We start from the raw sequence: 27,270 nt of genomic DNA on the forward strand, positions 1-27,270 counted from the left end.
TGGTGGCTTTTTCTTGGCAAAGCTATGATTAATTTATGATTGGAACTAGGTCAGATGAATGGAATCCTAGGTCTGTAGACACTAGAGAGAAATGTGTCTGCGAAGACAGAAGGACCAAGTGGGAGAGTGGGAAAAAAATGAGGACAGACAGCAACTTTTTAAATTATTTTTGAAGTGAATAGAAGGAGATGAGAGATGCTTTGTATGTTTTATGTCCAAATGGTGATGAATCTCTAAAAGCAGAACAGAGCACAAAGAAAAATATTATAGTGATAATCCAGAAATAGCTGAATTAGGTTTGAGTTCACCGTAGGATTGACTATATATCACACTCATCATATTGTGTTTTCTCTCTTTTTCAGCTCCTCTGACCGACAAGCCACCAAAAATCCTGTTTCCCTCTGAAAACAAGATTAGCAACATGGAGCTGCAACTAGGTAAGAGCATCATGGGATTTCCTCCAGCTGCAGTTGCTTCAATCTGTGTCATTTCCAAATGACAGGAAATGGATGACTTTACAAATCCTTTCCAACACACCTCCAGGCGTTGAAGGCAGATTGATGATGACACTTTTATTTGCTTCAGAAACAGCAAAAGAAAAAACAATTGTAAACGTGTTTTCCATATATGCAAATATTGGGTGCTAATGTCCTGAGGCTGTTTTGTCAACAATAGAGAGTCCATATGGTGCCAAGGTTCCATACGCTGGCTCGCCACATGGAGAGGCGGCCGCTTTCAGTCGTCGTTGTTTGTCTTCTTTGACGTGGGGTCACAGTGGGCCTACCATGTGTGCGTGTGTGTGCGCGACTGAGTATATGTGTATGGACGTGTTTGTGTTTTTTTTTTTTTTCTGTGGCAGCATATTGCTTGATTTCTGGGCACAGTCAGCTGTCCACATGGTGTTTGCCGCTCTATGAATGGCTAATGCGTCTGTCATGGTGAAGGCGATCGGACAAGACTGAAAGGTCTAGAAAACAGAGAAGAGGATCTGTATGTGACAGAGGGAAGAGAAACAAGGAGGGAACAAACACAAAGAAGGTGTAATGATTCCTTTAGGGGTTACTTTTTGTCTTTTGTCTATAACTATTGAAATCCAGGAAGTTCATTTAAAACATCTCCATGGTTGGTTGATCAAGAGTGAAAAATTGCTGCTGTTGATGAACTGACAAGCACAGCCTCACATGTCAGCGTTCTCACATCCATGCCTGAAATAGTTATACAGGCGTCTTTCTATTTAGATTCAGCTGAGATTACTCTACACTGTAAAAAATGACTGTAGAATTAACACCAAAAAGTTGTAAAATTACAACAGAAAAACTGTAAATGACAATACAATGCAAAGTTGGTTATTTGAAAAGATTTTTGTGTTAACGATTAAATCAAATATAGCTGTAGTTTTGACAGGAAGAGTTTGTGAACAAAACCAGATTTGTATGTAGAAATTATGCATTTCTATTGTTTTTAGAAAATAAAACTGTAAATTGAAAAACAATGTGGTGCTGTTTAAATTGCAAGCGCATTATGTTGAAATAACGACATATTTGCTTTTAAAAAATATATATATATATATATATAAAAAGTTATAAAAAAGTAAACATTTAACAATGTAACATTTTAAACTTGTAAATTAATGGGTTGGTAGAGTTGGTAGAGCTGCTCGTTCAATAACCAAAGGGTTGGTGGTTCGAATCCTGGCTCCGACTGTCCATGTGTCAAAGTGTCCATGGAAGACACTGAACCTTAAATTGCTCCCAGTTGGACCTGGTGGTTTTGGAAAGTGCTTTGGACACCATGAAGGTGCATAAAATGTGTTAAATAAGTGCAGTCCATTTACCATTTAAATCCAATGTTAAATCTACATGTTTAAAATGTTAAATCTACATGTTACTCCCTAAACATGTTTACAGTTGGATTTGTTTTTTACAGTATTGTTCTGGTAACCACAGCTGCCAGTTTTTTTCCGTTAAAATAACAGGATTTTTTTTACAGTGTAGGTATTGTTCAACTCTACTGTGTGTGTCAGTGCACATAGCTGTTCACAGTGAGCTACATATACTACATTAAAACTTTATACCTGATATAAAATTACTGGAAGAATCTTATGACAGTGATCCAGCAGAGGTCAGAGTATTTCCACTTTCCATCCGTTCTACAGGTTAAAACACACTAGATGTATGTTGCATAATGCAGCATTAGAGGTGTAGTATTTGGTAGTTTTTTAGCGTCATAGGGCATAAAATTCCACAATGGGCATCTACTCTTCGCTTATGTTCTCAGGCTGCAGACAATCTACCCCATTACACCCTGATTTTGTCCAACCACAGGTAGGAGGGAGGTCAAATACACAACTGACAGCTGTTGTTACCAATTGGTGATCAGATTCTGTCAAATGCAACACGTGACTCTTATTCTGTCTTGTGTCTTTACTTTTCCATAACAGCATTTGATTATGTAACCTTGTGTACATTCATATTAAATCTTTTATTTTAGACCCAGAGGTGAGTTGCAGGGGAAAGGTTGCAGAGAATTTTCAGATTCTGTTTTTCCTCATAATCTTGAATCTTGCAGCTTTAAGCCCCGTGTGCTTGATGAATGAATGTTCTGGAAAGTCTAAGACCACATACGGACACAGAACTTGATCAGAAATCAGGATCAGAAATACCTTCTTAATTTCAGGATGAGAAACTATGGAATGTGACAACTGATGCAATAATGTTTCTTCTTTGTTCACAGTGGCTTGCTATGAAAGCTCTAGAACAACAACTTCACCCATAAAGACCCAAACAAGCACTGGCAACTAAAATCATCTACCAATATAACAGTTTTAATAACTTCTGTTCCACTAATCCTATCAATCCATGTAAATAATTGGTGTAAAATACAGCTTGTCATCTTTTCATGGTCATCAGATATGACCCATTTGGACATTCAGAGTCTCCGTAGTTACCGTGGAAACACTGTCATCTTCTACAACATTGATTCACCAGTAAATCCCATGGAGTTTGATCAATGACAGTGGATGGAGACACTTGGTTTATGTTCAATTATTGATATCATTGCTGAAAAAGTCAGTTTTTCTTCAGTTTTGTCTGTTTCTGATACAATAACCCTCAACTTTAATCTGAGCTTTTATGAACACCTACATGATCAGTGAATTAAATATAAGAAAATAGTTGATTTTCACAGAAAATTCGCAAAATACAGAGGTTAATATTACAATAAATAGTGATAAATCCCTAAAGAAAGGTTAAATAGAAAGAAAAATTCATTTGTGAACTGACACCAAAGTCACACTGGGTCTTTATGGGTTAAAAAACAGAAATACACAAACACACAAGAAAATTAAGAAAACATCATCAATTTGACAAAGTATCAATTGCAAAAACATAACTCTCAAGATACAAAAATATAGAAAAACTGCAAAAAAAAAAAAAAAAAAAAACTAACCCAACCTAGAAAACTGTGCAATATGCACTGCAACACTGAATTTGTATTTCTTTGTATTATATTTGCAGTGCATGAGTTCACAAAATGATGAAGATTTTCCTCTATTTGCTGGTGCTTTCTTAAGCTCCAGCAAACTAAGCTCTCTCCGACTATACTTGCCAATAGCTAGGCAAAAGAAAGTCAAGCAAGTCAGAGTAAAAAAGAAATAAAAAGTATGAGTGATGTCACGGAGTGAGTGCCCACAGACTCTCAGTAGTGTCAGAAGCACAAAGACGCCGAGGTAAATATTTTATAGCTGGGCTCCATTTTGTGTGCAGAAAAGTTGTCTGTCCCTCCAGACAAGAGTTTCTCTTTTATTTAGCTTTATTTATTTATTCTCCTCTTCCTTAATATTTGTTGAGTCATGCCCTAAGCAGCTTTATGGAGCTATGTGGCAGATTTATGGTGGCCAGAACGTGTAGAGAGAGCTTGGTCCCTTATGGCAAGTGGGAGAGGGAGAGAGAGAGAGAGAGAGAGAGAGAGAGAGAGAGATGGGATCCAGCGGAGGCCGGTGGATGGGCAGTAAAATCAGAGCTGTAAGCAGAGATAAATCTGCAACACTGCCGGGAAACACAGCCCCACTTTATCTCCTCTGCTGCTGCAACCAGAGCAGGTCTTAGACAGCTAGCGCTACACAACATGCACACACGCAGACATAAATAAAACACATATGTTACATAAACGCTCACAGAAGACACAGTGCAAGGGTACGGCGGAAAGACAAAGAGGATCATGTTGGGAGAAGAAAACAGAAGACCATAAAAAGGAATGAGATTGGGTGAAAGTGAATGAAGCGTCGGAGAAAACAGAAGATTAGGTATGATGAGAGAGGAAGACGATGAAGAAACAGAGACAAGGGTATCAGAGGAGGATAGTTTGGGAAGGAAAGCAAGGGTCTTACCAGAGTGTCGTGTCCCCCTTCCCACCTCTCCTCACATCTCTTAGTCACTTGCTAAAGAGCCAAAATCCCACACTGTCATTCAGGGCTAAGACAAAACCAGAAGCCCACCGCCAAAGAAATATGAGCGTAGACTGCTCTCATCACAGTTCGACAAGGCTCGGGGCCCTTGGGAGTCCCGGGAATTGTGCGACTGTGTGAACGCTAAAAGTAGGCTTGTCACAAATATTACTTTTGGACAACTTGACATATTCAGTGTAGTTTGGAATGGAAACAAAATGGGGTTGTGTGCAATAGTTTTTTGGGTTTTTTTTCCCTTGTTGTTTCTCTATAGAAAGATTTACTGCTGTCCCCCAGTGGTGAGTCGGTGCAGCCCACCTCCCCAAAACAGGATGATGAATCATACTGTGGGGTTTGTATTCATGTCTACATGTTAGGGTTTATGAGAAGCAGCTACACACACTTATAATGCAGTATGTGGTTGCTGGTGCATTTAAAAACACACACTCACACACATACTTACATGGTCTCAAACCCCTTGGGATGATTTGTCATGGCTTTGCTGTCCCAAATGGAGCAGTGGAGGGATTAAATTTTACACTTACGCAGCACGTTTCTGTCCCCAAGGGGTGCTAGGGGTGCAGGGGTCACGCACAACCTTGTGGCACAGTCCTCTGTAACTGTGGGATAATTGTAACTGATAGAGGGTTTTACTGTCCCTCAAAGCCAGCAGATGGGTGCACTCTAGTGGAAAGGAATTAGAATCCATTATTTCAGAGAGCAGCGCCCAGAAACGCAGTGAGGGCAGCTGGAAGGAAGCATCTTTTATAGTCTGTCTATGTCAGTCCAGTATGAACAGACCGCTCTAAATTTACAGACTGGAAACCCATTGATCAAGAGGATCATGGATCAGAAATGGGAATAAATTGAAGCCGTACACACACTGACATGAGACTCAACTGTGGCTTAGAATGAACAAGCTGTCAGGAGGTAAAGTCAGTCGTCCAAAAACAGGGAAGTTGGCAGTTTATCCCAGACCTCTGTCCACATGTTGAAATATTAATGGACAAAACACTGAGCAGCAAGTTTCCTTTGGCTATTAGGGGATGCATTGTACATTGATTGAAAAGACAAATGCAACCCTTTTATGTCTTTTTTGGTGCATTAACATTAAGGAAATGTCATTCCCACTCCTATTATTATGTATAATCTTACATATGTGCATGGCCACAGATGGTGGCAACAACAATACCATGGCAACCACACCTGCAGCTGCAGTACCATTTGTCATAACTTAATAAAAGGGCTCAAAAAGAAGACTTGCTTAACTTTCATGCTGGGCAAACCACATCCAACTGGCAGTTGAAATGCCAGTCATTCACTAATTATTATGAACACCCGTAATAAAGGGAAAGCTTTCATATTATTATTTTTCCCTCATATTGTCTTGTAGTAGAAATTAGAAGTGATTACTTAAAACATCTTATAAGTACTGATACTTTATGTCAGTGGTTCCCAACCTTTTTTGGCTCGCGACCCCATTTTAACATCACAAATTTCTGGTGACCCCAAACATTCAAAACAGAGACTTTTTTTTTGCTAAAATTAATTAGTTGTTGATCATGTAATAGTTTGCTATACTACGTTGCAAATAAATGTTAATTTTAGACGACATTTAGGCTAAATAATGTATATTATTATGGACGGAGGCAGAAAAGCCAGGTGTAGATTACTGCACAAAGTGAGAATTTTATTTTCCTTGGTCTGGATATGTACAGTCAGTCCAGCTTGGATTTACAAGACTGACAATTAATACAGAACAAACAATAACAATAACAGTAACTAGCTGCAGCATCTTAAACCGACCACAATGAACACTTGAAAGATAAACCCACTGCAAAAATCTAAATCTTACCAAGTGGATTTTTCCCATTTCTAGTCAAAATATCTCATCACACTTAAAATAGGACATAATCACCTAAAGATTAACTTGTGAGATATAAGAACTTATTTTTAGACAATAGATCTTGAAAATCTTATTTCAAGAAATCTTACCAAGATAATTTTCACTTGTTCCATTGGCAGATTTTTTTTCTACATGAATTAAGCAAAAAAAAATATTGAATTAAGCAAAAGATTCTGCCAATGGAACAAGTGAAAATTATCTTGGTAATATTTCTTGAAATAAGATTTGCAAGATCTATCATCCAAAAATAAGTTCTTATGTCTCACTTACAAGTTACTTTTTAGGTGGTTATGTCTTATTTTAAGTGTGATGAGATGTTTTGACTAGAAATGAGAAAAATATAGATTTTTGCAGTGCAGTACCACAGTGCTTCAATTTCAGCTTCAAAGTTTGTCATGTATTTTATGTATTGTGATTGTCTCTCTCAGCTCACCATATATTTTTATTAATAAGTTTTAATTCTTATTTTTATGAATTACTACAAATTTCAGGTGACCCCATTTGAATTCCAGATGACCCCACGTGGGGTCCTGACCCCAAGGTTGAAAAACACTGCTCTTTGTGAATCGATAAAGGTGTGGTAATGCTGTACATGCTGTGACTTCATTAGATATAACAATAGTTTTCCTGAGCAGGGAACATGGCGTGCGGCCGATCGAATGCTCATTAGAAACATATGAGAATTGTGACTTGACTTGTACTTGTGATCTCATCTCTGCAGGCATTTTCACACTTGAAAGTTCAACCAATAGTAATGTTGTGATATATGATTTCCAGTTGGTGTTGCTTTCATACTGCAATATTGAAAGTGGACAAATACATCCAGCCTTTTTTTTTTTTTTTTTTTTGTCTATGTGTGCTACATCCTCCTTTACAGACAGCCACGAGACTGGATTGGCATGTTATTCATTTATTTGAATTTTAACTTCATCCATTTTCATTTGTTTTCCTTCTTATTTTGTTTTTCAAAAGATAACTGTGACATTCATGGCAGTTCAAGCTATCCAAAAAATGTTTTCACACTGTGCATGAACCAAACAAGTGAGGTCTCACACCTGCAAATTTGTTTTGAATCAAACTGGAAAAAGTCCAGACCAAACAGATTTGTGAAAACGCCCAGAAAATTCACAGGCAATTCACTTTAGTATTATACACTGATGTTGAAATAGCAGAAAAAAAACCCTCAAGAATATTCTTACATTTCTTTTCTCATATTTTATAGATAATATTGTGTAGTTTGATAGATATTGATAGATATTGTCAAATTGTTTTTATGGTTTTTTACATTGAGCATAGACCACAGCAGCCGTCTGGTAAGAGAATGACACTCAAAGATACTGACATTTCAGATTTCCTTGGTGTTTTAGAAATCCTGTTTCTTTTTTTTTTTTTTTTGGACAACCTCAGTGCACATGGTTGATGCACTGAAAAATCTAAATCTCTCCCTCTTCATACACAGTCTAGTGATGTCATTTACTGGACACTAAACAGTGACAAGTTGTTTTCATTTCAGTGGTATTGCTGCTGTCAGCGGATTCTCTTGTGTTGGGTAAAGTAAATACATAGCATTTTTTGAATCCAATCTTAGTGAAGTTTGACAGGAGATGGACACTGACTGATTGCAAATCACCCAGCTTTTGTGGGAAGCGACACAAATTGAATATCTTTGATACCTTACTAACTCTAGTACAGCGTTTGATTTTTTGGTATTCTGCTGGAATCTGCACTTCTGAAAAACAGACTTGTTGGCCTCGCTACGTATCAAGGGACCGATTTTTTCTGATATGACTTAATTTTATTGCATAAGGCTGTATTTTTGCACTTAGAACTCACAGCGCATCGTCTAAAGGTTCCTTTGACTCTTTCATCCCTTTGTGTCTTTTCTGTACTTTGCTCCTTCCCTCTGTTTTTCTGTGTTGTCTCATCTTTTACCCCTTACCTCTGTTCTCTTTTCCCCCACCTCACTTCATGACCTCTACTTGCTGGAGGATGATTTTCAAATCCCTGACACCCTATCTTCTCCGCTCTTTCTGATTTTCTCTTCTCTTTCCTCCCATCACCAAAAAGTCTACCGCAGTGAAGACATCCTTGATCTTACACACCTAACTGTGACACCTGACACGTCACCTTTCCATGGAGAAAGCTGAAATTGAAATTGGCATTGCTCTGGAGAGTTACTAAAGGTCAACTCAGAGTCACTTCACTAAATTACTCTGTCTCTCCTGCGCTCTTTGTCGGTGTGTATCTTAAAAAACACACACACACATTCATTTTCTCTGTGTATCTCTTTCCTCTCTCTTCTTCCATCACTATAACTATTCCTTTGTTATGCTCAGACATGCATGAAAGTACATCTGTAAAAGCATAGTAATGTCGGTGTGTTTTTCTGTTTATGTGTCAGCCTGGGCAGGGACAATAGTGTTGGCAGTAGTGTTGTTAGAGAGGTTTGTTGTCTTACAGAGAAAATAAATGCGTTGGGCAGATCATATTAATTATCTGTTTAGATTTCTTAGTAGAGGATATTGTCAGCATAATTTGCACTCATAATTTAATACAGAGGTAAACTGTGTCACATTTCTTGCTAGTTGATTTTATACAGACTAGGGCCGGGCAATAAAACAATCCCAAAATAGGATTGCAATAAAATTTATGTGCACAACAATGAGACACTTTGGACATTTTTACACAGTATGAATAGATCTAAGCCTCACATGGAAGTAGATTATCCATTTGGCGAGTAAATCTTGGAAGGCTATTCATCACGCTGGCAGGTAAATGTTTGTATAAAAGACGTAAAAACTCCACTGAGATTCTGTTCTGTGTTTTGGTCTCATTTACAGACATCCTGTTGGTGTCTGTGTCGGAGTCTGACAGCCAGAAAAGAACAGGGATGCACTCCTTACAAACTCTGACAGATAAAGTGTTGCGTTCAAGTGTCCCTCGGAAATTGAGGAACCCTTACTTAACCCATAAAGACCCAGTGCTTCTTTTGTGGCAGTTCTCAAATGAATTGTTCTCTCTATTTAACCTTTCTTAAGTGATTTATCACCAGATATCATAAAATTATTCTGTATATTTTGCGTTTTTTCATTGACAATCAGGTGTTTTCCTATATTTAATGTATTGATCATGTACTTTAATCATCACGATGGGATTACACTTAAGGGTTATTATATCAAATACAGAAAAAAAAATTTAAAAAAGAGGTTACTTTTTCAGTCAAATCTATCATTAACTGAACATAAATGAAGTGTGTCCATCCACTGTCATTGATCAAACTCCATGGTTTTTACTGGTGAATCAATGTTGTAGAAGATGAGTGTTTCCACGTTCACCACGAAGACTCTGAATGTCTAGATGAAAAGACAACAAACTATATTTTACACGGATTACCTCAGCGTATTGATAGGATTAGCAGTTTTAAAGTTATTAAAACATTTTTTCTCAGTAGATGGTTTGGATCATCAGTGGATATTTGGGTCTTAATGGGTTAACCCTGTAAAACTTCAACCATTAAATCACTGAGAGAAAATTCCAGTTCTTAAAACTGGAGCCTTTATTGGTCCTTCTGAACAACCCCAATGTTTTTTTTTCAAATATCAATTTCCATGTATGAGTTTCAATTTTATATCATATTTGATACATTGGGTCTCAATGCTCAAATATTATTATTTTTGAACAAACAAAAACATAATATAACACAAACATGTCTAACAAATTGGTAATTCCTTTTCAAAATTGGCAAAGCTGCCTCCTTCCTTATTAATGACAATCACGTAGTGCCACTGGAAAGTCCTCTGGTGAATGAATTCCTCCCCCCTGGTGGATTATCTGTGTATTGCATGTATCTAATTGTGTGCATCAGGTTTTTCAAGAAAAAAAATCACACTGATCATATAGAGGGCTTCAAAACTCATGTATCAAATATGATACATTTGGCATTATAGGGTTAAATGGCCACAGTTGTTTTTCTTGTCTTCCAGATACTAATATTACTATGTTAATATTCTAACGTTGAGTCAATTAACCTGCTTTTCTCAGCTTTCTGAAGGTATTATCAGATTATATATTATAATAAGTATCAGTATCGATCAATGCGGAAACAAATATTGTGATCAGATTTTTTGCCGTATTGCACCCCTCCGCCCCACTGAATGAACACTGAGGGAGTTTTACAGTGACTGAAAAAAGGTGCAGCGTTAGAGAGAGAAAAAAAAAGTGTTCAAAAACATCTTCTGACAGTTAACGTGCAGTTACCCATATGAGCTGGTTTTGAGGAAAAAGCCGCCAAAATGCACACTTCTTCCTTTCTATGGCTGAGAGTTATGTATATCACTGTTATCTCATCCCCAACAGTCGTCTTGCAGGTAGACACATGTAGTAAGCCTTAAGAGAAAAGACAAAGGAAGTTTATACGGCGTACCACCCACATACTCAGCACTGTGATGTTATTGGCTAGAGATGCAAATACACTTCCCAAAGGTGCAAACCCACAAACATCCCAAACATAGCAAAAACAGACAGAAACTATGAAAGTACAGGCATAAACAGTTCACTCTGCAGGAAAATACACCACCACTCATCTAGTTGTAATAAGTGATAAATTGGAAAGATTATTATTTTATCTGCTTTTGAAAATGTATTTTATCTTTAAGTAAAACAGTATGCATCTTTTTCCCAAATTGGATACTAACATATTTTTTTTTTACCATCAATGGCAGTTTTTTTATTCTATCACAAATGAAAAAACATAACATAATGAAAATCTGCCCTTAAAGGTCATGCTGTCATCATTCAATTTGGTAGAAGTCCCCCAATGACCAAGCATTAACTAACTCATGATGACCAGTATGGTAGCAAGTGTGACAGCGAAACAAAGCTAAATGTTTAAGTGTGTGAACGGTCGTCATTAATCACAGGGTCTGGAGCTGAGAGCGGGAGTCTGCGGTATGATAAATGAACTAACTGCTCCTCTACACATGCCTAACAGGAAAGGGAGAGGGAGGAAGGCGGAGAATGAGGAAAATATACAAAGAGTGAGACAGAAACAGCACCACATAGCAGGCAATAAAGACAGACAAATACCCCACTGTGTGTAACCTACAATCGCTTGTTTATTTGTGCCTTAACATTTACTCCCCATAGACAGTCAGACCTTAAAGGATATGCAAGAAAGCCGTGGATCCTTGATCTCTGATTTCTGTTCAATATAAGAATTTGGTTTTATCCTCTGTAAAGGCACCATGCTGATGCTGAACTGCCAGGCATTGTCCTTAAATGACTGCAGTTTTTGCGGTGTGCCCAGCTCTGTTAGTTTTTATCAGCAGCTGTTCAGCCGATTCAGCACGTTAAATCAGTGGTGGAAGCAGTCGGTGAGAAAGAGCTGTCTGACTGGGCTCCTCAGCCCAGCGAATCAGTTATTTCACCCATTAAGTGTGGTTTCTCTGTAGTTTTTTTCTATTTCTTCCTCCATAGGCAGAAGAAGAGGACAGTAGTGCAAAGCAAAGCAAAACCTTTGCAGTCACAGAGCAAAGTTTTCACCTGAAATACCCTCTGTTTGTATTCCAAGCGTATAATGAGTATTTAATCACGCTATAGTGTCATGTAAGTTGTTTGTGTGATGGGTTTCTGCACACAGGCTCAGAAAGTGCAGCTAACTCTGTGCAAGAGCATCTTTTTATAGAAGACATTAGGTGACTGTTTATTCAGTAATGCCTGCCATGTCTTTGTCCATGTGTGTTTGTGTCAGTATTTGTAAGGCAACCATTATCCAGGCTGTCCCAGGCAGTTGCGTTAAATCAGTCATCAGTACGAGTTTCTCCCTTTTTAAGCAAAGGGATGTCTTTTAAGAGAGATGATTTAGGTAATGGTAGCTTTTACCTCGTCTGAGTCTGAAGCTCAAGCTCAGTGACAGGTAATCAAAGAGAAGGAGCGCCCGCTCATCCCTGCATCACTCTGTATGTAACAAGGGCAGACAGGAGGAAGAAGCAGCGGACATAATGAGTGGTTTTCTACTTCCAGAAACTGCCCTATCATCTCTTCCTACAGTCACTGCCACTTTCACTTGGTCAAGGTGTCAATGACAAGGTCAAAGGATGTCTTAAAGAATTACATGACATGCAATTACATAAACACACTCTACATACACAGGAAATTCAGTGAAAATTGACTTATTGACCTAAAAGGGAGAGAGGAAACGTTTAAAAAAAATGATACAGGATAGGATAGAAGAGGGAGAAAGGAAAGATGAGGATAGGGAGAGATGGATGGAAAGGGGGGAGGGAGCTGGCACTGGAATGACATGCATGAACAGCAAAGCGAGCAGGGGAAAAGGCGGCTTTGCCATTCACTTTGAAGCTTGCTCCACTTCTGTCTGTCTTATGTAACAGAAAAATGAAGAAAAACAAGTGCCAAAAAATAGACAGGGTGGAGAGAAAAAAAGGAGGCAAATGCAGAACTTCCAAACTTCAGGGCTCTGATGTTTCCGGCGAGCGAGTGGCTGTATCTGGACGATGTAGTTAGTCACCCCACTACACTGTGCTGTGGTTCAGAGTAAAGGAGTTAGCAGAAAGAGGGGGAGATCACTCAGTGGTGTGAAGAGAGACAAGAAAGGAGGGTTGAGAGGAGGCTGTTGGACAGAAAAAGATAAGGACATAGAGTTGAGAAACAGGAGGAGGATAAACAGACAGGAGAGGAGAGGGACCACACTGAACATTTGAGCCCCAGAGAGATATCTAGCTCTCTATCTCTTTCCTTCTCTTACGTAAGCCAACCTCTCCATCCTTACTGTTGACAGTATTCGGAGACCAGCTGAGGCGTCCCGCACACGTCTGTTCTTCATTAACCACAGAGGACCTCCAGCTGGGGGCCATGGCTTCATCCAGCAGCGAGGAGCACTGTTGCACTTAAGCTAACACCTCTAATACTGCTGGCCTCTTTTTGCTCTACTGTTACTTTTTTATGACAATCAATCTTCATGATGTCACCATCGCCCACAGCAGTGAATGTTGCTATGGAGATCAGTAGATCTGCACCAAACTGCTGCCTTAGAGAGAGTAAAGGCGTGTATGTAGGCTTTTTGCACGTGTCTGTGTGTGTGGATCTGTAGCTGTGTGTGTGTGTGTGTGTGTGTGTGTGCGTGCGTGCGTGCGTGCGTGCGTGTCTGTGCACACAGTTCATCTTTAATTGCCATCCGCAATCTGCATCCTGAACACAGTCAGTAATTCAAGAAGCCCAGTGTGGGGTAAATAGCTGAGACTCATTTACAAGTGTGTTAATGGACTTTCTCTGTCTTTGTCTCTCTTGCTTCCCTTTCTCTCCCTTGCTCTATTTCTCTGTCAGCTTTTCTCTGTCCCTGTCTTTCCGTACAATGAATCAGCTCCTCAGCCACAATTTAAGTTTTTTTTCTTTTTTAATTGATCTATAACTTAAGCATGCTCGACTTGACTATAGTGACTGTATTTCAACACGCTGCTTCACTAAATCCCGCTGATATTTTATTTTGATCACATAAAATAATATAGTTTCAAATGAAAATGTGTAACTCCTCTTTAAAGCTTCACTTTAACCAGCGGTAGGATGAAACAAAGCTTTATTTTCCTTTGCTATTTTAGCTTCCCTCTCAAGTTCTTCCTTTTTTCAGCTCTTTTCTCCTTCCCACTTCTTTCCTTCCTCCCTTAACTACTCCCTTCAACCTCTGAAATGTGTTATTAGTATTAAACAATGGCAGAATAAGCAATTTAACTACCAGCTTTACTTTCCTTAATAAGTACCCACCACAGTAATAATTACTCCCTTTGAAACAAAAGGAAAGATCCTCTAGGATTACTGGGCAGCGTGCAGCTGGGGTTGTGGGTTTATGTGTGGGAGGATTGGTCTTGCGTATATATTCATATATAATCTCCTGTTATTTCCTATTGTACTTTTCACCCATAATAGAAAAATCCATAACATCTACGATACCATTCAAATGCCTATTTGCTTTACTTTTACAATATTATTATAGTCTAGGCTGTTTTTTAGTCCTTTGCGAAAATCATTAAATCATCATTTAATGTAATTCTTATTTTTTAATGCAATCACATATAAGAAACACACCATCCCTTTATTAATGACTGTCCATGTGTGCACTACTAGTCATGATGGCACAATTAGATGTATAAAAATGTCTCGAACAATCTGACATTTACTGTAATAATTATGGTTTGCCCAGACATGAATGTGCTGTATTTAGCATCCCAAAGAGACCGTCATCCTAAGTGCTGCATCACAGTGTTACATAAGGCCACACTTACATGGCTTGCATTGTGATTATTACAGAGGGACTCTTTAAGAGGGTGTTTGTTTTAGTCACTGAAGTTGGTTTGTTCCTGCATTCCAGTGAAGTGCTGGTCTCTCCACTCTGAACAAGTCCTCCCCACTAAAACAGCATTATGTGTTCTTCTAAATGCTTCAAAATATCCCTAACAAAGCACTCCCTAGAAAAACCATAGTGCTGGTATTTGATTTAAATGAAGAAGTGGTGTAAAACATGCATTTTACATGTATTTGTCTCAGTGCCATTCATCTTGCTGAATAGAGTTTAAAATGGCAAAAATTTGTTGTTGTTTTTTTCTTTTTTGCCAACAAATCCCATGAAAAACTAAATTAAAGTCACTCTCTCACCAAATACTGCCTGTGTATTCCAAACCTGATTTAACTCCTATCTGTATGACATAAATCTCCATTGTTGTCCAAAAACCATTAAAAACACATCAGTGAGTCGCACTGTTGCACTGGCTTACATGTTTCTTCATTATGCAGAATTTGGAATGCTGCTGCGTTGGTTTATTTAGAAACAGCTCTGCAAATTAATAACTGCTCTCACTATTACTGTGAAAGAAGTTTCGTAAAAACAGAGGCGCACAACTCTTGATATATAACTTAAGTCCTTATTTTGTGCTCAAAATTTAAATGTTCTAGTAATGGACCCAGCTAAATGTCATGATATTGGCGTGGCCTTTTCCATATAAGATGTGGCTGTGGAGACGATGCCTACAGAACTTCAGTCTGCTGACTTGCTACTATATTAATCTCCTTTCTCTCTTCTTCTTCCTACTTAATTTTTTCTTTCACTCAGTGGCTTTCTAATCGCATGCATTCCCCTATTAGAGATAACATGACCTTTTGTGTGTTGGCAGTTTTCTGTGTGACCTTTAAAAGTGAGGCAGACTGAAAACAGCTGTGTATTGAGTGGAGCATAATGTGGGGCTAAAGTGAGCACCTTCATTGAGTTCACCCAAAGAGAGCCATTACAAGTCTTTGTCCTCAACTGGAAAATGGGGAAATTAGTCACCTTTACGTATGTGCAAGTGTAGCCATGCTTACAAGGACTCCCCTGACCTCATCTCTTGTTCTCTACAGAAGAACAGGCTCTCTAGATCATGCCGTGTTTCACAAGTAATCTGTCACTTTCACTCCTTCGCGCTGTTCCTCCTCATCACATTCTTTGCTGCTCATTGGTTTTGGACTTCTCCGTCTATTTTCCTGCTCCAACTCCATCACCCCTTCAATTTATATCTCTCTTTTTTGTGATTCCCTTTCCCAGACTCACTCTCTCTCACTCTCAATCTATCTATCTATCTATCTATCTATCTATCTATCTATCTATCTATCTATCTATCTATCTATCTATCTACAGGTGTATAACATGTTAGTTACTGATCTCTAAAACCAAAATATGACTATATCCAGCATTATCTTGAGGAAAATCAATACAACAAATATATGTTAACCCCACAAATGTTATAAACTGCAAATGTAATAAAAAATTTGCAGCTTTTTACTTAATAATCCCACAAACGTAATAACAGTTGCCTACCACAAATGTAAGACCTCATTTATTACGTTTGTGAGACTGTAAAAATCTTCAGTTTCCAAAATTGTATTAACTTCCCACAAATATAATAAATTAGTTCATCACATACATTTAAGTAATGCATGCATAAATATTCATTCATCTTTCTCTTTCTTCCCATTTATTCTTGTCCTCTGGATACTTGCCTTTTTAGAATGATCAAATGTTGCAGTTACACCACATGGTACTAATTGCAGATTAATAGGTGTTTAATTACAAATACAAGTAGAGGAACAAAACAGAATGGGCAAAAATGTTGTAAAGGTTTTATTAGAAAAGCTTCAGTATGAACTGGTTATTTATTCTCATTAAGTATAATAGAAGCCTGTGTTTGAACCATATAAATAAAATGTCTGGATATGATTATGTTTACAGTGGAGAGGGTAGGAGCACACTGTGGAAAAATGAGGTGTTACGTTTGTGGTAGGCGACTGTTATTACATTTGTGGGAAAGTTATTACATTTATGGGATTATTGTGTTAAAAGTTGCAAATTTTTATTACGTTTGTGGTTTATTACGTTTGTGGAAGTTATTACATTTGTGGGGTTAACAGTATATCCACTTTATTTGCAGCAGAAGATAGGTGAAAGTTAATTTCTTAATGTTACCACCACTCTGCTGACAGCCTGTCTACCCTAAATGGTTGTTCAAGCATGCTCTCATATTACTTTAGAACAGTATTCCCATTTGGCTTTATGTCTATATGTGTGTTGCCTATTACCAAACTCCCCAGGTGGCTTGGCCTTTTACCTGTGTGAATTAACAGCATGAAAATGTACTGATGTACACCATGCACACCTTCCACATCCATCCATGCATACAGATATATGCACATACCATACATGATTAATGCATTATTTCTAACACCGTGTTGATTGTGTATCTACATCGTTTCTACCCACACGTTCCTCTTCCTTTACCCAAGCACATAATATACAGCTCTGGGAAAAAAAATGAACTGACAACCATAAATTTCCTGACCTCACTGAAAACCTTTGGAATGTGATCAAGAGGAGGACAGAAGGTCACAGAGCGTCAAACAAAGCCAAGCTGTTTGCATTTTCTGAGGAGGAGTGGCATAAAGCAGCCACTGTCAATGTGACAGACTGATAGAGAAGCCAAGATGCAGTTTGGTGTTGGAGTGAATGCGAATTTGTTGATTGTAAAACTACTAAAACCTATAAATGACAATATTTTTGTTCGCAATAATATTTAGTGCTCTTTTTACAAATACTCTTTATTTATTTATTTTTTTACACTGGGACCCATAAAGCCTCTTACGGTACATGAGATTTCAGTAGACCTACAAGTGTATTCCCAGCACACGTTGGGGAGTGGATCTAATGAACATGAGCACAACCTGTGGACCTGCTGCTAGGGTTCTGCTTCTCTCCTGCCTCCGTCATCATTATTCATGTATCCATATAGTTGTGATATTTATTATATAGTTACCTGGATGGTAGAGGTTGCTATTATTATTGATACTAACAGCTGCAGTGGTAGTATATCCACTGTTAGTACTTGTATCTGGAGTAGTAGTGTGGGCAGTTATGGGTATTTGTATTGGTAGTTATACTAGCACCAGCTCTTTTAGTTTTTAACAGTTTTAGTTCAATTTCCTGTCCATCCATATGTCTCCCTCCTTCTACCCCCCTCCCCCAATCTCTCTCTCAAGGCAGATGACCATCCTCCAAAAGCCAGGGTCTGTTCGAGCTTTCTGCCTATGAAAAAGGAAGAATAATATATCCTCAGTGTATGTTTTCTATCAGTGGTGCTGTAGATGTTAACACTGAAGCCATGCTAATGTTTATGCTGCTACAACAGTGGTGTGGGGAAAAGAGGCTAACTTGAGTCATCTATTCTGCAAAAGCTTGAGGTTGGTATTTTTAGTAGCCTGTACATATAGTAGACCATGTTGATCAATGCATCATCGATCAACTTCATGCAACATGCAGAATTCCTTTAGTTTGGTTTGGTTTGGTTGTACTATATCCTTTGCACAGACTCTCTTAACACAACAGTCTCTTTTGCACTGACTCTTTGTGGAATTTGCACTGACTCTTTGTGTTTTTAGCTTACCGGCTGATAGGCCCATAAGCTATTGTCGTCATGCGGCGTCCGGCATCGTCGCCTGTCGTCGTCTGTTGTCCGTTACAAAACTTTCAATCGTCTTCTCCGAAACTACAATTCCAATTGACTTCAAACTTGGTATACAGCTTCTTTATGATGATGTCAACAAAAGTTAGTGAAATTATTTGGATCTGGATCTGATTCTGGATTTGGTGCGACTTTGAAAAATTTCCTGATTATAAGCGATAGGAAGTGGATCGATGCAAGAACTCAGTAAATATAAATGATATCCAGTGTAAATCTCTACAGTCCAGCCCTGATGGGGAGATGACCAAAACATAATGGCCACATGCTGATCAGGATCTTCTTCTGGATCCGGGAACTTACGGAAAATTTAACATGGGCTCTTATGGGGAAAAATTTCAATCGTCTTCTTCTCCCAAACTCCAGTTCTGATTGACTTCAAACTTGGTATACAGCTTCTTTATGATGATGTCAACACAAGGTATTGAAATTATTTGGATCGGGATCTGATTCTGGATTTGGTGCAACTTTGAAAAATGTCCCCATTATAAGAGATAGGAAGTGGATTGATCCAATAAATCAGTAAGTATCAATGATATCAAGTTGGAATTGGAATTTTTTTACAGATCTGATTGAAATATGACCAAAACATGGGCCATTTCTGTAATATAATAAATGCATATAACTGGGTGATAATAAATGGCATCTGGATACATTTCCCAAAGCTTTTAATTTGGCTGGTAAGCTACAGGGTCATTGGTCCTATTTTTAACTATTGTGTTTAAAATGTTTTTTACTGTTGTGTTTTAAGTTTTTTATTTAAATTTGTGGATACTACTGGAACCAGTAAATTTCCCACTTGGGGCTGAATAAAGTATCTATCTATCTATCTATCTATCTATCTATCTATCTATCTATCTATCTATCTATCTATCTATCTATCTATCTATCTATCTATCTATCTATCTACTTAGAGGATGTAGGCCATAGCAGCTGTCACACAGTGAGACTGAGTTAGAATTTCTCTCAGAATTTTGTCCCAGGTCATCTTCGTTTGAAAGACCATGATAAATGCTGCTTATATCTGGCTTTAATGGAGTTTTGTGGTCAGAGTGGGAATTTTTTTTTTCTTTTTTAGACTTCCTCTGGCTGTCTGAGGTCCTTCCTGTGAAGTCTGTATTAGGCTAAAGAACTCATTTGACTGCTTCTATTCTCACTCTCCTTTTTTGTCGCCACCCTGAGCTCATGACCATAGGGAAGGGTTTAAATCTAGACCAACTGTAAAATTTTGAGCTTTTGCCTCCAGGTCAGGTTCATACCCTGAATCAGTATCGATGCATCACCAGTTTATCAGCAAAGACACAGAAATAAAGCTCTACTATGTTTTTTTTTTTTTTTTTTTATCCTCATCTGGGACTTCACCTGTGTCATCTGTTACCTTGCTAACTCACCGTGCTAAATATCTCAATTTCAGAGTCACATCTGTATCATAAAAGGACTGTAGGGAAGTAAAAATAATGTGCAAGTTTGATCCCATAATGTATTTACAGTGCATGCCCTCCCACTGTTACACACACAGTATCCCCACACAGACACTTACAGTAATTACCAGAGAATACACAAAAGAAAATATATTTCCCAGTTGGGTGCAACAACATGTGATTTTCATTTTGATTGTTTCCGTTTCTCTGGAGTGATGTAGTTGTCTTAGTGGGGATGATAGTGCAGTGCAGTGGAAAAGTACAGAATGGTAATGATATCCTACAGGAGAAGTTCCAGTCGTGCAGCGATAATCATTTCTACAGGATTAAGTCCTGACCCACATCAGCCTAACATATTAGCATTCACAGAGTGTACTGCGGCAAGATTCCACACAGACTAAAAGCCTGCAGTGAATGGGATAGGAGTGAGGAGTAGAAGTGGGAGACAAAATAACAGGGAGAAGGAAAATAGATTGAACAATGCAGGAAATGAAGTCATAGCATGTGTTAGGCATGATTGTTGTTAAACAGATCACACCGTGGATTCGTTTGCATCTGCACTCCCACTTTGTAGAAAACCCATTTTCTTCACCACTGTGACATTGGATAGCTCATATTCTCACAGGAAATTTTATATAAATTCCATTGATTTTCTTTTTCTTTTACACCTTAGGCTATCAGCGAGTAAATGCTGATGACTTTACAAGCAGTGTGAGGCTTGTTTTAACCAAAGCGATATCAATGAAGAAAAAAAGTTTTAGAATTTTCACAACCAACATGGCACTTAACACCTTTTTTCTATAATATTAATCATAGGCCCTTTGATCTTTAAAACAGCCCCAGACTTTTTTTTTTTTTTTTTAACAGTAGAACGCCTCCAGTTGTCATCTGTGTGATAGAAGGTTTGATAGAACAACATCTTGTAGCAATTACAAAGTTTAGCAAACAGCTTTTTAGTGGGCCTCTGCTTTGGATCTTTCAGTCAGATTTGCATTTGTGGTGGGTGTGAGCTAGCAGCAGATGGGTTGTTGGAAATAATGGAACACTGAACCACTGGCCCACTCACTATACCCTTGAGAAAAACTATTAAAGAAAATTGTGCTTTTTCACCACAGGTTTACAGTTTTCATACCATGATCAATTCTGTTGATCATCACGTTATAAGTGCCTGCGTTTATAGACTTTTGGAATGGTACAAACTTTGCAAAAACTTTACAACACCCATCATCCATAATCAATGTAGTTGAAATGCAGCAAAGAAAATCTGTCTCTATTTCCTGCTCCCCTCAGTTTTACACATGGATATTACATACACCCTCATTCCGTTTTAAGTTCCTTCAACAAACTGAACTGTAAATTCACAAAATGGTGTATTTATTTAGCTGCAAATAACTATGTACAGAAGTATACACAGGGTATAGAAAGTTTACTGCAAATCAGTTCCATTAATTGCAGTGTGTACCATGTCATTTGTACCTGCAGGATTAGTGTATAGACAAAACTGCCATTTAATATATCTGGGATATAATCTTCTACATAAAAATAAGTAGTGTCTATTGATTTAGGTGTAAACTAAGTAATGATTTCACAATATTTAATAGAGATTAACACAGCAAAGCAAAGGAAGTTCCTCTGTCTCAAAGGTTTGTCATGGTGTTTTACTCCATATCACAAACTCCTGAACAGATCCAACAGGAACTAGTACAGAGAAATACGAAGAAATCAGTTTCAGCATCAAACTGATAACTGTTTTCATACTAATCATATTTCCTCTCTCATTTTTTTGTTTGTTTGTTCTGTTTTGTTTTTTTCAACAACAGCCAGAGGGGGATCTTTGATGCATGCATTATAGGATAACTGATGCAGTTTTATTATTGATTGTCTTCTAAATTGGACTGAATTATGATTTATCTGAGGTTATTTAACTGTCCACATACATTATTGTGCAAAAGTCTTAGGCAGCCTATAGCTTTTTTGTTTTTGCAGGGCTGTAATGGTCAGTATGTGGTGTGACCTCCATTTGGATTTAGTAAATCTTTAACTCTTTTAAGTCGACTGTCTGGATGTTTTCTTAAATTATCTTGTGTTATATTACACACCATCAGAATGTCCCAGAGGCTTCCATGGGCTTTTATCTTTTTCTCTGTCCACATGATCCTATAAAACTTCTACAATAGTCATATGTTTTTCTGAAATTACTTTTTTATTTTTAATTATATTTACATATTTGGTAGAAATGCATGACCACACATAACACTACCGGTGTAAATTCACAGGAATCCTCATTTAACTCCTTTGACTTCTTGAGTGTGAAATCAAACTTATCACACTATGACCAGAGTTACATTCACTCTTAAAGAGTAAGACTGTTCATACCCTTATCCAACACCAGAAATTTCTCTATTTTTATTTGCTGTGCATACGTGCATGAAAGGGTTAATTTATTTTTTATTGCATTTTTTCCATATTTTCTTTTTACCACATTTTTTTTTTTTCAGTGGGCTTTAATTCAAATTATTATTTGAAGCCAGAACACAGAGCCAAGATCAGCTACAATCTCAGTGATTGAAAAGTCATATGTTTGTGCACTGTATGTCGAAAAACGAGTGAAAACAGACGAGTGTCGGCAGTTCAGTGTTTGTGAGTCAGTTCTGAAAGAGCGACAGAGTCTTCAACAGATTATCCCTGGTAAATCATTCATCCATCCTTGAAGGTCATTTGCAGTTTTCAAGACCATTTAGCCCAACCTACTGACGCACATGCACATATTTAGCACTTCACCTTCTTGGATGAATAAAAAGATGTAAGAGAATCAGGACTGTATCAACACCGGAACCTTGCTCACAGGAAGCCAAAATTGTTAAGAAATCAATGCACTAATTCAACTCAGACAAATTTCATTTAATAATGTAGAAGCACATACATAGATACACATACTCGTGGTTACTGACTGTATCTCAGGCCACTTGTCTATGAAATGAATTACCACGCTGACTCACTGGTAATACCTGTCTCTTTATAGAATCAATTAGAGACCACCATAAGGTACAGCTTCTGTTGTCAGAGAAAATAATCACTCACACTTTCTCTGAGCCTAGTGGAGCATGGACAAAACTGGGGTACTGAGCTCTATATTTTAGTGATTGCCTTTGTGATAAGTAGCTGTGTGTGTTCACACTTTAGTCTAAATGCAGATGTTGTTGCAGCTGGTTGGTATGCAGATTATGTAGGATACTAGGTGTCCTGCTGAGTGTAAAGCACATGTTGCATGTTATTTGAGGCATGAGCATCAATCAGTGTAGTTGTTTACTGTCATGGGATTAACCATCCCAAAAAAATATAATCTATATATATATATGTGTATATTGAATGTATAAGCAAACCCAGTTTAAAATTTCTGGAGATAATTGGCACCTTTTTTTTGCCTGTGAATAAACTGTGAAGGCAAGATGGACTTTTCTGTTTCTATAGAAACCAAACCCTAGCTGTATTCTTTTATAGTAATGGTCCTCAGGGACTAGAAGAGAAAAGTGAAAATGGGATATGATGTGATGTGTTTTGATGTATTTTTCTGTTAGATTTATGCTGAGGAATATGTGACATCATGACAATATCAGGGCATTTGAGTAATGGCCAGAGTGACAAAAACCGGGAAAAAATGACTGAGGAGGCATCATCGTAAAGATTTGTAGATTGGAGTTTATTTAATCAAGAAGGCCCTGACTGATGCTCTTCCCCTGACATGATAGAGCATCCTGTACACACACTTACACACATGCAAATACACACACAAATCAAACACAGCCTTGTTCTCACAGGAAATCATTGCAGTAATTAACGTCCTTGCACGCTCCCTTGTTGCCACTCTGATTGGTTGAGAGTCATCCTGAGAAGCAGGTCTGCACAGCTCCCACAGGTATTTCACCAGAGTGAAATTATCCCTGTGCTTGGCAAGTACCAGGGGACATCATCAGCCTGTGTTAGTGTGTAAACATTTCTGTTTTCCCCAGCGCCCCTGTCCCAGTGTCTCCAGCTCACTCGGCACAAGTCATTTGTCAGCCTTGATTTAGATTTATCAACACGTAGGCCTCCTGCGACTGGAGCTCAATCTGCACTCCATCACAAATGCCCTGAATCTACCGGACATGCACTTAGTGGTCATGGAAAGGAAGTGGTGGGTTGTAAAAAACAAAAAGTTGGATGATGTGGGATGGGATGGTGAAGTGATTGAGGTGAACAAGAAATAAAAACGGATACTGGCCACAGAAAGAAATAAGAAATGAGAGTAAAAGAGAATCAAAGCAACCCAAAGAGAGCAGAAGTCAGGAGGTTCATGTGTGTTTCCGGGCCTCGGTTGAAAGTAGGTGAAGTGATGTGTTGAGATCTGAGGGTCAGGTTCCAAAACCAAAGAATGACAGGGAGGACAGAGTGCTGAGAGAGGAGGGAGATAAGAGGCACAGGTGTGGGAGGTGAAGAGGGGTGGGCATCCCATTGTGTTGTAGAAAGGCAGAAAAGAAAGAAAAATGGTTGAGAGTGCAACTGCGTTTGTCTGGGAATCCGTGCTTTAAAGGAAGCGCAGCGAGAAGCCAGGTAATGGAGGGAAAAAATGGGACAAGGAGGGTCGAGGTGATGTTCAGAAGATAAGCCAAGACATTGAATAGAGGAAATAGTAGTGAGACGAGCACTCGGAACAGATAGCACCAAAAGGTTAGCTCCAAAGCAAAGGGCCAACATATGCAGCAGATAAAGCACAGATGCAGAGCCTTTCCTCAGGAAGTAAAAATGTGTGATCTATTGCATGAAACAAGATGAAAGAGAAACTGTAAATGAATTCCTTAGATGTGCTATTCTCCAGACAGGGTGTGTGCATAAAGCTAGGAGTATGTGCAAAGCTCCAGAGGGTGTGCAAAAAAATCTAAATTTGTGCATATAGTTGTTGAGCAGAAGGAAGTGATTCCCTGTTAAAATGGAGTTTTGAAAAGACATTCACGCTTCCCAGTAGATGAGAAATGGTGATAATGATTGCATGTCTCTTTCTGTAGAACAGCTAAGTTTTACATCTAGAGCTAGAAAAGGAGAGGACTGATCAAAAGGCAAAAACATTGTATTGTCAATGATAAATCACGGGTACACAGAGTGTGTAGACTGAAAGACTTGCAGCAAGACAAACTGTTTCAGAGTGTCAAGAGGTAAAGGTTGTAGTCGTGTGAACTGGTCCATCTCTGGTTGATGGCATCACCTGCAACTCTGCCTGTCACTTCACCAGAGGCTGCTTTTAGAACATGGGGTTGTTTTTCCTCAGTATTTATGGGTTATATGTCACCTGTCCTGGATAAGTGCCTTGTTCTCACCACCCCGTCCCCTGAGTAAGTCCTGTGTCGATGGTTAGCCCTATTTAATGGAAGTGATACCAAGTCCTTACAGAGCTGTTACCGGAATACATCTTGTTTTTTAAGTTCTTGCCATTTTATCAATATGAGAAATGCAACAGCAGAAAATCACCATTACAAGCACTATGCTCATTCATATATTAAGTCACTATAAATAATATCTGTACTTTAAAAGCCAGGAGTTAGAAGCAAGGTAAAGAAGCATTTAGTTGCACTGGTGTGAAGTAGAGGGTCAGAAGGTCTTTAGCCTATTATCTTGTTGTGTATCTTTGAACAGGGCTTTAAGTATGGGTCCAGATTTATTTGCTGTGCTGCTTTTTTGTATTCCATACAGAGGAAGTGATAAATGACATAACTTCTGCTTGCCAATTGTTCGAGTTAATATTATTTCATAAACTTCAATTGGAATTTACACCAAATCGCAGCAAATTACCCTGTGTGAAGCTATATGGTTTATTACGGAAACTGTGTGTGTGCTTTGACAGAAGTAAGACAGTGTGATAAGGTGTAGCGTGATAACTGGGTTAGTAGATTGTCTGGGTTAGTGTGACTTGATCTCAGTTGGTGAGCTCTGGTTTCGATAGAATTAGTCTGGCCTGGGTTTGTGTTGTGGTCAGTGGGCCAGCGCCTGCAGCTAGGCCATCGTTGGTTCGTTAAAGTGATGTTTCTCGTCAAGTGTTCAAATCACACCGTTTAGTTGGCCTCCGGCCCCCTGGACGGGAGCCAACTACAGCTCCTCTCTCTGCTCTGCATGTCTGCACTTCGTCTTTTTAGCTGCACTCTTTCTCCTCTTCTTCTACCTTTTTCTTTATGTCATTTCTTATAGTAGTAGTAGGCATATCATTAATTGTTGATTTCAGATTTTTTTTCTGTCTTCATCTTGTCAAAGGCCAAAGTGTCTTGCCTTTCTCAAGGCACTTGGACACCAGCTTTCGGAAGCATGGCACCCAGTGTCATTGAGGGAAAATTTCATTCTCTTTGGTCTCATTTTGTCCATAAAAGGAGATTTCACATGAATCTACAGTGGTGGGAAAAGCAGTCCCCGAACCCTCTGGCAAAAAATGAAAGAAGCATGAAAGAAAAGGAGAATGTGGAGCCTGCAGCGATGATAAGACAGCAGTGACAAAGACATTTTGTAAGAGAACAAGTTACTGTAGTTTCTTAATGTCTGAATTACATTTTTGCTAGAGCGCAGAGAGGTTAGAAAGGCAATGGTTCACAACCTGTATGAGCTGGAGTGTTTAGAGGAATTGTACTTCTATTGCCATTATTTACAGGGTCAAACTGAGAGTGGATGTGGACGCACAATGAACCCACTGGGTTCTGTGCATGATGAAAAGATGGGGGACTGGCACTTGTTGCTGCAGCCATTTTTTCAGTCAGTATAAAATTGCTTGCGAAATAAAGAAGTGTTTATTTAGTTCATCATCGCATCATCACATAATACCCCACAGTGCCTCTCAAGGTATAATGGGGGTCTGTCTTTGGCTTCGTTGGACAGAGCCTCTATTATGTCATCAAAATGGGCCGATTAACAGACGGAAAGGGAGATGAAAGCAAAGGCACCGACTACCTGTTCACAAAGGCCATAATTTTTACCGGTAATTAAAGGCTTACATTTCCCTGACGCATCATCAGGAGTCACCGAACAAACGGTGAGAAGGAGCGACAGAGAGGAAAAGAAGTAGGATTCTCCTCTGTTAAAAGCTCTCAGGCTTGTAATGGTAATTAAGGGCTTGTCTCTGGAGAGGGGACGATATTAGAACAGAAGAGACACCGGGGTGGGGGAGTGGGCCCCAACTCTTTCATGTTCTCATTACCCTTACTCATTCCTCCTCTTATTCTGCCCAAATCCTCCAATCCTCTTTTTCACCCCTCCACTTCCCCCACCACACACCGACCTGCACTTCTCCGCAATGCAGGGGAAAAAGTAATCAGTTCAGCCTATCGTCATTGTTCCATATCAGCTCACCGTTATGCCAAGAAACCACAAGTCACATTCGTACATAATTACAGGTATATATACGGTTACAACTGTAAGAAAAAGGCTGCAGTATTT

General features: G+C 38.6%; 1 protein-coding gene across 5 annotated transcripts in view; it reads left to right on the forward strand.

Annotated features, from left to right (window-relative positions):
- Positions 1-27,270, forward strand: part of il1rapl1a (interleukin 1 receptor accessory protein-like 1a) — a 212,411-nt gene that overhangs the window by 144,934 nt on the left and 40,207 nt on the right. For all 5 annotated transcript variants that reach the window (XM_030125420.1, XM_030125418.1, XM_030125422.1 and 2 more), the window contains exon 6: positions 363-437. In XM_030125420.1, the coding sequence (XP_029981280.1) occupies positions 363-437 (75 nt within the window). The remainder of the gene's footprint in view (positions 1-362; positions 438-27,270) is intronic.

This window comes from Sphaeramia orbicularis, chromosome 21, assembly GCF_902148855.1.
Source record: "Sphaeramia orbicularis chromosome 21, fSphaOr1.1, whole genome shotgun sequence".
Classification (NCBI taxonomy): domain Eukaryota; kingdom Metazoa; phylum Chordata; class Actinopteri; order Kurtiformes; family Apogonidae; genus Sphaeramia; species Sphaeramia orbicularis.